The sequence below is a fragment of the Diadema antillarum genome, unplaced genomic scaffold (assembly GCF_040938485.1).
Source record: "Diadema antillarum isolate AM-2024a unplaced genomic scaffold, OU_Dant_1.0 seq00000049_RagTag, whole genome shotgun sequence".
Classification (NCBI taxonomy): Eukaryota; Metazoa; Echinodermata; class Echinoidea; order Diadematoida; family Diadematidae; genus Diadema; species Diadema antillarum.
This window is the reverse complement of record NW_027271158.1, coordinates 402,089-415,356: the sequence shown is the minus strand read 5'-3', so window position 1 is coordinate 415,356 and position 13,268 is coordinate 402,089. Positions and strand designations below refer to the sequence as shown.

At 36.2% G+C, this 13,268-nt stretch overlaps 1 protein-coding gene across 1 annotated transcript in view; it reads right to left on the bottom strand.

Moving 5' to 3' along the window:
• Positions 1–12,709, bottom strand: part of LOC139725529 (probable E3 ubiquitin-protein ligase HERC4) — a 54,793-nt gene extending 42,084 nt beyond the window's left edge. The window contains exons 1-3 of the mRNA XM_071636613.1: positions 12,544–12,709; positions 11,258–11,434; positions 10,461–10,590 (exon numbers count right to left, since the gene is read on the bottom strand). Of these exons, the coding sequence (XP_071492714.1) occupies positions 10,461–10,590; positions 11,258–11,421 (294 nt within the window). The 5' untranslated portion in view covers positions 11,422–11,434; positions 12,544–12,709. The remainder of the gene's footprint in view (positions 1–10,460; positions 10,591–11,257; positions 11,435–12,543) is intronic.
• Between the last annotated feature and the right edge of the window lie 559 nt (positions 12,710–13,268).

The window sequence follows — 13,268 nt, the reverse complement described above, 5'->3', positions numbered from 1 at the left end:
GATTCCAGGCTTCATCCATGAATTAAAAATGCAGTAGTATCTGCAGATTGAAATTAAACATAAAGGTTGACCAAACAGTCATCTAATGTCTAGGAAATGGGAGTTTTTGAAAGTGCCGTCATTTCAGCATTGCTTATTCCAGTGACCTTTTTTCATCAAAACTGTACCTTATCAATAGCAGAATTGTTGCGACTTTTCACTTTTGATCTGTCCCCATACTCAGCTGTTTTGCACATTCCAAGAACACCCAATCATAACAAGTGAGGTGTCATTTTAAAGATAAGTAATCAGGCTTTCTTATGATGTCCCATTTGAATGAAATGACATAGTTTTGAGATAAGTATGATACGTCAAATTGGACTTGCAGAACCTTTTTGAGGAGTTTAGATAAGTGCTTTATACGGGAATTTGTGATAAATTACATCAATGACATGGGATCAGAGAGTCTTTTTATCAAGATATTCTTTAGCTTCTTTGATATCAAACGATATTCTCCGTTTAATTTTGAATGATATGTTGTGTATATGGGAGAAACGCATGAAGAAATTACAGATGTATTGGATTAACTTTAACGTGAATCATTACGTCAGTCATTATTCAAGTACCACTACACAATGTTGGACCACTCATAAACATTCACTGCTAAAATTACAGAATGATTAAACCGATTGATGACTACAATCAAGTTACTAGGTCTACACTCCTTGTTGAACTAGTATATCTTTTGTAGATTCTTGAAAAAACACACACCAAAAAACAAACAAACCTCACAACAAGAAAAATAACACAAAAACAAATCCTCAGCAGATTACGTCTTCAGTTTAGCTGTTAGAATATTGAAACATATTAATAGTCAACAAACTATTGTCTACACATCAGGTGAGTTGTTTGAATTTTTTTTTGAAAATAATCTTGTAACGAAATCGTCACGTATTCTGCACTTAAATTAAATCAAATGCTAGAATCCACACACCTTATTGAACCAGCTTGTTGTAGATGAGGCAGGATCCCCGATTCGTTTGAAAACAGTATGTTTTCCTGGCTCGAGAAGCTCGTCAAAGAACATCTGAAATAGCTCCTAGTATGCGATGATATAAGCAGACATTTAATGGCACTGTATAGTATGTCCCCCCAAACAATTACAATCGGATTTTGCATCAATAACTTTTAAAATGATTAAAATAATCGTAATGCTACTATGTATTTCAGATTATGAAACTATACCTTCTTCCCTACATCTTGCAGAAATTCCCATTCAATTTAGTTAAGTGGTCACAGAGAAATTTGAATAATTGTAAAGCATGTTATGGGTCTGTTCCTTCCAAGTTTAGCATTTGGATGCTCTTGGCATCCATACACTATATGGACTGAACTTAAAGGGAAGGGATTCTTGACATGCTTGACAGTGATCCCCATTTCTCTGTGACCACTGAAGCAAATTGAATGGGGTTATCTGTACGTTGTCGGATAGCAGTTATAGTTTCATACCTTGAAATTGCATTTTGATTGATTCACTATTTTTAAGATTATCGTGGCAGAAAGTCTCATTGTATTTTGGGGGGGCATAGGTATAGCAACCTTACAGTGCTAAAATACTTTCCCACAATTGTTTAATCTTAATTGGCAATTTCTCAGCATGTGCAGGTTGACCATTATAAATATAAAGTAGAGTAAATCAGATGAACAAAGTGTAGAAGTAACATGAAAGTCAGTCATACTCCTGAAACCAAGAAACGACGAAAACTGAAATTTTCTCATACATTGTATATTATAGTTTGTCATATGTGCATTTAACTGAAGTAAGGATGTCATAAATTTCTCTCATAGGTTAGTGCACAAATTTGATTATAAAAATCACGTTTTCGATTGATGACAAGACAAGTGTAACACCTTTCCCTTAAGTCATCTGTCTTACCAGCTATTATAAGACTTAAATCATTTTTGTGAGAGATATACTATCTAACCTCATTCACATTATGTCACAATTCAATTCATTTCATTTCCATTCTTTTTTCAACAAAACATAACACAGAATTATTCAGGAATTAGTCTAAAAGTCCAAGTCTTAAAAATTCTAAGTGCTTACCTTCATGGGTCCTCCGCCGTTGACACCCAAGGCAACATCATTGATGAAATGAACCACCAGACCCTCTGTTATTTCTCCCCTGGCCCTTGTCCGAACATTTTCAAATACCGATTCTACAACATTTTCCCTGTCGATCTCAAAACGAATTTCATCAGGGACATGGACGAGGACAGGACGCAGGATAAACCGAACAGTTCCAACTGCCGATTCCACGACGTTCTCCCGGTCGATCTCAGAACGATTGTTACTGGGAGCAGGTAGAGGGACAGGTTGGAAATATGCAGGACCCTGGATAAAACACATCCTTAACCGCCCCTTAGACTTGATAAAAAAGGAGAAAATGTCAGAAATACATTAAAAATTCTTTGGAGCATGTTTGATACAAATACTTCAACACTGCAAGGGTATACATCACGTAAAAACACAGTTTTTATCGAGCTCAGGGTTAACCATGATACAGCCAAATTGGTCTTCAATCGATACCTTAATGACATGCAAACAGTGTACCTTACTGACTGTCAGCTGAAAGATATATCAGGCGCCTTAGGACATCATAGGTCTCAACGAGAAACTAAGTTAGAAACCACAAAATTGACCGATGACTGCTATTGAGAGGTGACCATACAGGGTTGACCGGAATTTTTTTTTTTTATAAACATCATGGTAAGAGTTCAATTGACAAAATCAGAGTATGATCAGTCAGACTGTCTGATGTAGTGTATCATGTTACCACGGATCCAAATGAAATTTTCTATATAGGCTGCATGTAATTGGAAAAAAAAGCCTATTTTTGCCGTACCCAATAAAAGGCCGAGAAAATCAACTTAGAAGCTTGGCATATTCTTTCCACTGAATACTGATATTGATTGGTGACAAAATATGCAAATTAGCCGCGCTGACAATGCCATCAACTCAGCTCACAACTTCCACATTGGTTTCAACAGGGGTTGGTAATTTTGACAGCGGCAACCTTTCATCCCCCTGAAATCATCACTACCAGATTAAGATTTTGATACGAACGATACACGTTTCTCTTTAATTCTGTGTCGACAATGCAATTAGGTGAAGATTCCTTTTTTGTGTGCATCGAAGGGACACTTGCGAGGTCATGACATCATCAACTCATCTAATTTGCGTATGGTTTCTGGTAATATCACTTGAACACAGTGTGGAATTGCACGTGGAGGAAATTCAAACTTCTGTGACCAACAGGCCAAATTCAATAAAAAAAAATGTTAACTACCTTTTAATGCTTAGTTGGGTCTTAATATACATGTATCAAAATGGAAGACCCTTTGACAAAGGCATGCTCTATGCAACTGAATCCCGTTAAATCAGGGAAGTGGGGTAGGGACATCCTGGTCATGCTGCCACGCTACTTTTACCACAAAATGCACGAAATCTTAAAAATACACATCACTTACTATCTGGGCAGTGGTAAAATCTTCACAAGCTATCTTCCACTTTATGGATACAGGTAGCAAGAAAGGATAATCAGCCAGGAAAAACGGCTTCACCTGCAGAATTATTTAAGGATACAGTAACACGAAGAAAGAAAATCCCTGGCATTATCAACTCACTAATACGAAGTGAGGGCACCTCTTGACTTCAGTTGCACATATTTCAAACTAAGTCAACATAAACATGATTTCTGCAAGAATTCGTCCAAGGATAATCAGTGTATAGCCACATGAATCGTTATTTCATTCTTAATTACATTTATCTAATTTCATTTTAAAAATAAATACAGGTGTACAAAACATATCAAACCAAAACAAAAAGATATGGATTCAACAATATCGAAATAAACACACAACAGATTGTTAAGTCTATATGAATGAAATTTACTGAATAATGTCGAAAATGTTGAAACTGGAGAGTAAGACAAAATGCAATGCTTGTAATATGTATTCCCCTCAAAGCCATAATTAATAAAGGTACAGAATTATGTTAACGTGACAAACGTATATATAAAGTGACAACAACACGCACATGCGCAATCATGAAAACAATGACCGACATGTAACTCTTTCCGGGATTGTCTTTGGTATTAGACAGTTTACAAATGCGATAAACACAATTATATATATATATATATATATATATATATATATATATATATATATATAGTACCTATATAATTTATACATACATATATATATATATATACATATATATATATATATATATATATATATATGTATACGTACCTATATAATTTATACATATATATATATATATACAGGGCTCGACACTAACGGTGGCCCGGTGGCCCGGGGCCACCAAAAATGAAAGTCGGGCCACCAAATATCAAAAAAGGGCAAATTCGGGCCACCAAATTTTTTGAAAAGTATGTCAATAAATTCGTAACTTTTTGCGACGGAAATTAGCAGTTAAATTTGTTTAAAGGATGGATAAAAAGGACTGAATGAGTGCCTGAGAGTGAGTGTTGCAAGTTTGTTGAAGTTTATTTATGAGTAGATAATTATGTCCAACTTCTAATTCTTACTATCATAAAACTTAAATATTTGACTCATTAAAAAAAAAAGGACTTTTTATGTCTTTTATTGTGTTTTTTTTTCGGGACACCAAATTTTTCTCTCGGGCCACCAAAAATTTGAAATTTAGGATTTTGGTGGCCCCATCGGGCCACCAAACAAAACAGTTAGTGTCGAGCCATGATATATATATATACGTACCTATATAATTTATACATATATATATATATATATATATATATATATATGTATATTCTTTTTTTTTACTAATTCCGGTATTTGTCATTGCAAATGATCCTATGATAAAAATACCCCTTCTTCCTACCACACAAAAGAAGGAAAAAGAGTGATACCGGTGCTGGATGTTCTGACGCGGTCGATTTACATCTTGACACGTTCCTGACATAGATGTCAATATGCTTATCCGCTACACTATCCTGAAGATCCTGAAGATAGAAGTTCTTGGCAGTGATGATTCCTTCACTCGAAGAAGCGAAATTGATCTACACAGAAGATAATCATGATATGCAAAGCACTTAATGCATCATTTTTAGATCTCATCAGTTCAAGGAGGATGACATTAGCGGTGACTCTGATTCAGATCTTTTACTTATCGCAACCAATGATTTTTGATACCATACCAGTTATGAAATGTTTATGCTACAGTAACACACAGCCGTGTCACAAACGGATTTGATCCGGATGAAAATGAGCCGGATTAGTCCCGGAATGGAGGGTAATTTATGCTACAGTCACACATAGCCGGATTTCGAACCGGGTCCATAAGGAACTAAAACCGTATCGACCCTGTTCGAGCCGTAAAGACCCGTATTAACCCGTATCGTATCGTATAAAATCCTCTTTAAATCCCAAACTGAATCCTTTTCGAACCCTATATCGACCCGTGTCAACCCGCTTCGACCCATACCGACCCGGATGTAAACCTTGTCATCATCCGTTGCATGAAGGCAATGTATGTAAGGCAATATATACGGCAAGGGACCATACGGTTTTACGCTGCGGGTTGCAGCGGGTCAATTTGGATATCAATACGGAATTGAAATCCGTGAGAAAATTTTGCACATGACCAATTTTTTTTTTTTTTTTCACTGCCGTATCGTAGCCCCCGGAATCCATCAGGAATTGACACGAGTTACGAGTAACGAGTAACACGAGTTACGGGTCAATGCGGGTCTCTACGGCTCGAACAGGGTCGATACGGGTTTAATTCCTTACGGGCCCGGTCCGAAATGCGGCCGCGTGTGACTGTAGCATTACAATTTGCCCCTTGAGATTCGTCAACTTTAAGAAATAGACCATGAAGGTTACATCAAAAGTCAGCAAAAAATGAGTACTAGTAGGCCTACATATGAGAGTGAGGGCGAGATGCGTTTTCATTTTGCACTAACCTCTTTACTTATATTTTTGCGCCTTCAGCAAAGCACGGGCAATATCTTTTTATATTGTACACATGTCTTCATAAGAAATATTTTTTTATAAAAGACAAATATGTATGATAATCAGTGATAAGCACCAGTAAGATCTTAAAATCTATGTTGGGACTTCACAGTTATATCTACTACGGGATGTGCAATGGCAGTCCCCACATAGAATCCATAAATTTGGAATACAGCGTATATGCCTGTTTGGGAATGGTAAACGTGTTATTGGTTATGTGTTATTATCAATCATTCTGAGAAGTTGCTTCCGCTTGTTAATACCCAGATTCTACAACTTGTGTACATAAATCGTCTTATCATTTCACTCTTCACTCATCTGCACTCTGTTTGTTTGTTTGTTTGTTTGTTTGTTTGTTTGTTTGTTTGTTTGTTTGTTTGAGGGGGGTTCTGCAGAGACATACCTCATAAAGAAGATGCAGTGTCTTCAAATATAAGTCTTCGGGGGAAATGTTCAAGTACGCGTCTGGCCCATGCCTGCATTGGAGAGCTTTGAGAAACACCCTGACAATTCTTTCAAACAGCTCTGGCTTCTGGTACCACCACGCCCCTGTGAGGAAAGGGAAATACCCAAGAATATGTAAGCAAAATGATGAAATGATACAAGTTTGAAAGAGCAAGTTTTAAAGAACGTCTGTCACAACTATGTCAACAGAACATTGTAATTGATGCGCATAATATATCACACCCACAAAATGTGGCTTGGTAAAACTGCCGGAGTTGAAAAATGGTCAGAGGTCTAGGTAGCCATGGAAAACTGAAGATACTTTTCCATTGCATATATTACACTGAACCACAAATGTACAATCACTATCCTTTCCATCTATAACTTTCTGTTCTTTTTCCCACTTTGTGGGGTTGGGTTGATAATTTTCTTTCTGTATGGCCTTTCTCCAAAGTCTGTGATATCCCCGGAATTAAGGGGGACCAGGTATGGTAGGTGCCTCTTTTTCCGGGTATTGCTGACCATGATCATACCACCTCAGTCTGCCCTCTATTATTTTTTTTTGTCTCTGCAAACAAACTTGAAAGAACCATTGTCAGCATTTGTATGTGAAGATATATATATATATATATATATATGCAATTCCCTTTTTTGACAGCATTTCTATACACTTGTGCAACCCTTTTTTTAACAACAGTTATATTTAGGTGATTATCATTATAAATTCTATATCAATAGATAAGATACTGATTAATGTTAATACATAATATTTTCCCCCATATATTATGTTATCTCACCTATTATAGATTAATAAATTGTAAGCAGATTATCTGTGTTTAAGGGCACTACCATAGTATAATTGCAAAAATAAATAAATGTTAAGTGTATGTGTTGTTTCCGAGAAAGATGTATTTTACATCATTCTGATAAATGTACAATAGTTCATATATTACAAGATGTGAAATTTTAAAAAAAAGGAGATATGCAATGTATACATGTCCTGTAATCTAAACATTTGATATATATATATATATATATATATATATATATATATCAGGGCTCGACGCTAACTTTATTTTTCGGTGGCCCGATGGGGCCACCAAAATCATCAATTTCAAATTTTTGGTGGCCCGAGAGAAAAATTTGGTGGCCCGGAAAAAAAAAAATGATAAAAGTCCATTTTTTTTAAATAAGTCGCACACTCACTGCATGTATTTATGCATTTCCGGCGCAAAAAGTTACGAACTTATTGACACACTTTTCAAAAAAATTTGCCCTTTTCTGAAATTTGGTGGCCCGACTTTCATTTTTGGTGGCCCCGGGCCACCGGGCCACCGTTAGTGTCGAGCCCTGTATATATATATATATATAACAGCAATAGGTTTCTGCTCGGAGTCCAAGAAAGTATAGATTCAAAACAGTAGTTCGAGATGAAAACTCCGTGAGAGATGTAGTTTTGACGAATTTTCACCCAAAGGACTTTGTCAGGTCACTGACTTGACAAAGCCCTGTGGGCGAAAATTCGTCAAAACTACGTCTCTCACGGAGTTTTCATATTGAACTACTGTTGTGATATATATGATGTTGTTTGTTGTCCGCGTTTTGGAACCAGTACAGAAAAGATGACGAAGTAGGGTAGTAATGCATTTCAGTCCAGCAGTGCTATTTATTCGGACCAAATTTTCGACGAATACATACGTCTTCCTCAGGGTCGACAATGACAATTATGAAAATAAATATGATGACTCTATTCTCTATAGTTGTAATATATAGTATATAAGTGGTAGTCACTTATGTATTATTACATAGAGAATAGAGTCATCTTGTTCATTTTCATAATTGTCATTGTCGACCCTGCATGTATCTTCTGTCCTCGTTATTTTCTCGATTATATATATATATATATATATATATATATATATATATATATATATACCTATACCTATATTGAGATCCCATTATATCACTTCTCAGTGAACTGCAGTGTTAAAGGTGAAGTTATTTATGTATTTTCTACCTCCGCAATACTCAACTACCTGGCCATAAGTGAACCGTATTTGTATATTATGTTATTTTACTTTAATATGTTTTACAATGTGTGTATTTTGTGATGCAAAGTATTGTATGTGTAGGGCCTCTGAGAATAACAGTGTGTGTTTGTAGCCACTGACAGAGCTACGATACTGAAACAAAGCAAATAGATAAATAAGATATGATAAGAAGCAAAAAAATATATATACAGACAGGATTGAATATCACTGATTCTACTCAAAGTAAAGGAGTTATGGCCGAATCATCTTGAACAGATACGTACAATTTCAAATTTGAGTTAAACCTTAATAAAACTATAGATTTGAGTTGTAGAAAAAGAACTAACTAAGAATATCAAACTTAGGCTTGTCTTCCTCGTTCAATTTGAGAAGCGCCCTCGCCAGGTCCAAAACGATCTCTCTGCTCCATTCCTCTTCCACCCTATCAAAAGTGGGGCACTCCAAGAGAATAGGGATCAGACGTACGTCCTTCCTGTTGGTAGATTGGCACAGAAACTTTCCCAGATCCTGGTACACTCTGTGGATTTCCTTGGCCATCTGAGCAAGATTGAAATATCGTCATGATCGTGGGTTTGTGTTTTACTTCGTCTAATATGAACAGGCTTGTGGAGGTGGTAGCTGAGCATAAATAACTTGATGAAAAGAAGGTAATACGGGACATAGCGAATATCAAGATGAAATCACTCTAAAATCTTACATAAGTCCAAGGGTAAAAATTTGACCGAAATCGGATGAAAAATAAGAAAGCTATGAAATTTTACTAATTTCTGTAAAACAGTTCTCGTACAGTTGATATGAATATGCAAATGAGTGAGCTGACCATGTCATAACGTCACAATTATCCATTGATTGTGTACAAAATATGACACAAAAAAATCTCAATGTTTCTGTCATTGAAGTCTGAAACATAATGTTATTCCTGGTTAAATAACTTCAGAATAGTGATCAGTTAGATATATCAGGATTTGAGCCTCGGGCATAATTGGGTTTGAATGAAAAACTGGTAATTTCACAATTTTATATACAAACTATTTGGCAAGTTATGAGGGGATGACATGCTGACTTTGCTATTTGTGCATGCATATTCATATTGACCGCTCAAGAAGTGTTTCCTCAAAAACAAGCGAAACTTCAAAATGTCATAATTTCCTTATATTTCATCCAATTTCGATTAATATTTTACCTTTGAACTCGTGATATTCTACTCTTTCTTATCAGACTAACTTATATTTGGACTGGATTTCCCCTTTAATAAGTTTGGGGGCATCGATACCATTTCACATATAGCTATGTCCATTGGTAATACTATACAATTCGGTAGTAACGAGTGTAAAGATAGACAAGTATTTACATGGAATGATAGGTGTTAAAGGTCAAAGCAATAGATCAAAGTCACTGTGGTGTGTGTATGAAAAAAAAGCTTATACATTTAGACTACAGCTAACTATAACTAGGAATCACCAGTGGCAATGGAATATTATAAGATAGATAGATATGAAACAATACAATTATTTGTATAGCTAATTGGGCCAGTGGTCACTATAGGTTTGTCGTTTTTCAGCCAAACCGTAAGCTATTAATATCATTTGGTAACACGCTTTTTGTAGGAAGGATAAAATACAGTCACTTTATTGGATGAGATTACAGGGATAAAAGGTCATAGGTCAGGGTTAAAGTGTAAATATGCACTGATTACTTCCGTTGTGGAAACAGAGTTAGAAGTAAGCCTTCAAGGGTAATTGTCATGATATTTGTTTATCGTTAGTAAATATAGTGATATATTACTTTTGCATTGTATCTGCAATATAGGCTTACATATATATATATATATAATATATATATATACAATACCTGTGTATGTATGTATGTATGTATACTTATTAAAACATGTCTATCTATACAAAAAGATACAAACAAACAAACCTGCTTCAGGACATGCTCCTTGTCAGCGATGTGATGGTATGCTTCACGCAAAGCATCCAGATCTATATCAAAGTACTGGTCATCATCACCAGTGTCCACGTACTGGTCATCATTCTCAGTGTCCACATAGCTGTGATCAAAGTCAGAATTCCGAATATCCAGCAAAGAAATATAAAAATACTAGTAATTGTAGTCTCCTCATATATATGATGGTCATTTTAAAGCAACAAAGAGGAAACAGTTGAAAAAAAAAATGATGTGGATATAGTCTGACGGAAATGGTACATTAATTTGAGGTTGATGTACTAAATCAATGACCTGGTTGGTTTACAAATTTGGCCCCAGTATTTATAGAAATAATAACATTTAACAATCTTGCTCTGGCGATGAAATTACCTTGGAGCAGGAATTTTGTTCTCAAATACTGCATACAACGAGAATTGCGTGAGTAAAGTGAAGTGTTCCCTGTATTTGCTGCATTCAACTAGCACCAATACACATAGCAGTGACAAATGCAAATGTGGGCATCGCTGCTTGGTTAGATCAAGAGTATGACAATTTTATGCAAAGGTTACATCGTATTTTCATTGATTTTGTGTCACAAAGGAAATTAGTTAAGATTTGCGTACATTTAAACATATATTGTGAGGAATTATAATAATAATCACAATAATGACAATATTGATATAAGAAAAAGAGAAATGTTGGAAGGGAGAAATAAAGGACGGATGGAAAGAGGAAAGTGGAGGGGGGAAAGAAATTAGTAGCGAAAAGAATGGGAAGACGAAACTACTCACTGGAGGTTACTGCTGGAGCTACTGACACGGAAATCAGTGGACAATGAAGACGGAGAGAGTGCCTGTACCAGCTTTGAGTGAAGGTCTGCTGTCAGTTCGGTGCCATCCCTGCTTCGCTGGCTTATCTCCTGCAGCACCTTCCCCAGCCTAGAGTCACTTGCCATGACTGCTAGTATACTGCTTCAAAAGAGAAATGACTGACTTGTAGTGTTTTTGTTTGTTGGTTGGTTGCTTTATTTATCAATTAATTATGTTTCACAATCGTGCATACAGACACTATAGAGCACATCATGCAATCGCAGCTGTTATAACTCTTTTTGTGCACAATGATGATGCGAAAAAACACGTGAAATGATACAACTTGACCAGAATGGGTGCAGCTGACGACAATGATTGCACCTCTAATTGCAAATAAATACAGTTTATATCTTTGAAATGACGTGCTTCGGGATATAAGATGAAAAATAATGAGGAATATCCATTCCTTTCGTTTAGAAGGTATAAAGAATGAAGAGAAGGATGTACCGTTGTCATTACTCTCGTCTATCTATAGAGAATCATGGCAGGACACACACACACACACACATATATATATATATATATATATATATATATATCTTGATATATATATATATATATATATATATATATATATATATCTTGATCCAACTTTAGGAAGACATTATGTAGATAAGCAATGTCAGCAGTAAAGTTAACTATACACAGCCCAGTCGCTGTACGTAGGTACGTAGCGACGCCAGCGTACTTACAGCGTCTCGTCGGGCTACAGTAAAGTATGAGATTGAATGGGATATGACATGAATGATGGATACAGTAATAGGAGACACTATAGTCTCCCCATAAGATGTGTCTCTTTAGTAAAGTAATTATGAGCACTGACATGATATGAAAAAAGTAACAATATTTCCGCTTGAAAAGGGTAACTCAGAATACCCCTACGTCAAAAGACTCACCTATCATGGTAGGACCTACTCCCCCCCCCAAAAAAAAAGACTATCCCCATTTTTTTAAGTCGATCTTCACCGACGTAATTGCACCAGCGTTTTGTGCAACATGCCTCAGCTATAATAATTTATGTCATTTGTATTGTCTTCTAACCTCCATTCTAATGAATTACGTGGATATGAAATTAACAGAATGGCAGTCACTTAACTCCTTTGACTTACCAATATTCGTCGGTGTGTTAGCGCGGATCTACAGTGTAAAGCAAGGGAGTTTGAGCTCATTGAGCCAGCCTGCCAGGAATGGCGTTTCAGTTAACTTACTCTCGGAGCAGACGGAGACGTCGGATACACTCTGCGAACTGCGAGTAGACTGATTGGACACAGGGTAAAACCAAGGTATGGCGTCGCCTAACTGCGACGAGCCCGAACGGGTTATAACCGTACAATGGAGCGCCTCGGGTGTCGGGGTTTATACCAAAGATCGTATGGAGTGTACAATCTTTGTTTATATTACTATGCGACCCGGCATCCAGCCTTTACGATATCTCTGCCTCAGTGTATTGCGCAATATAGCACGGCGTTACAAGGAACGGGGAATCCCCGTGAACACGGGGTACGAAGAACGTATTGGAAGCAGCTGTGCATGTATAATAGAGGTCATATTTCTTAATTGACTTTTTAACATCATAAATGTGTTTTTGATGATATTTGCCCCTACGTATGAGAAATTGCACATTGAAGGGTTGTAAAGCTTCTCAAAGGGACACTCTTGAAAATGATGCCCTTTGGGGTTTTTTCAAAAATAAATCTTGCAGTGTTGATCAGTTCTTCATAAGATAAATACATAGATGCAGGCAGTTATTCTTGATTAAGGGGGTGTCATCATCACCTTATTGCCTACAAAGTACTTTAAAAGACTTTGTTTTGTCAAACAGATTAACTTTATGTATTTTGAGCTGTTTAAGTGGTAGCCTAAACAAAAACAAAAAATACATTAAAATACCACAGTCATTCAAAGTTGTGTGATACTGATGATTGCTATGTAC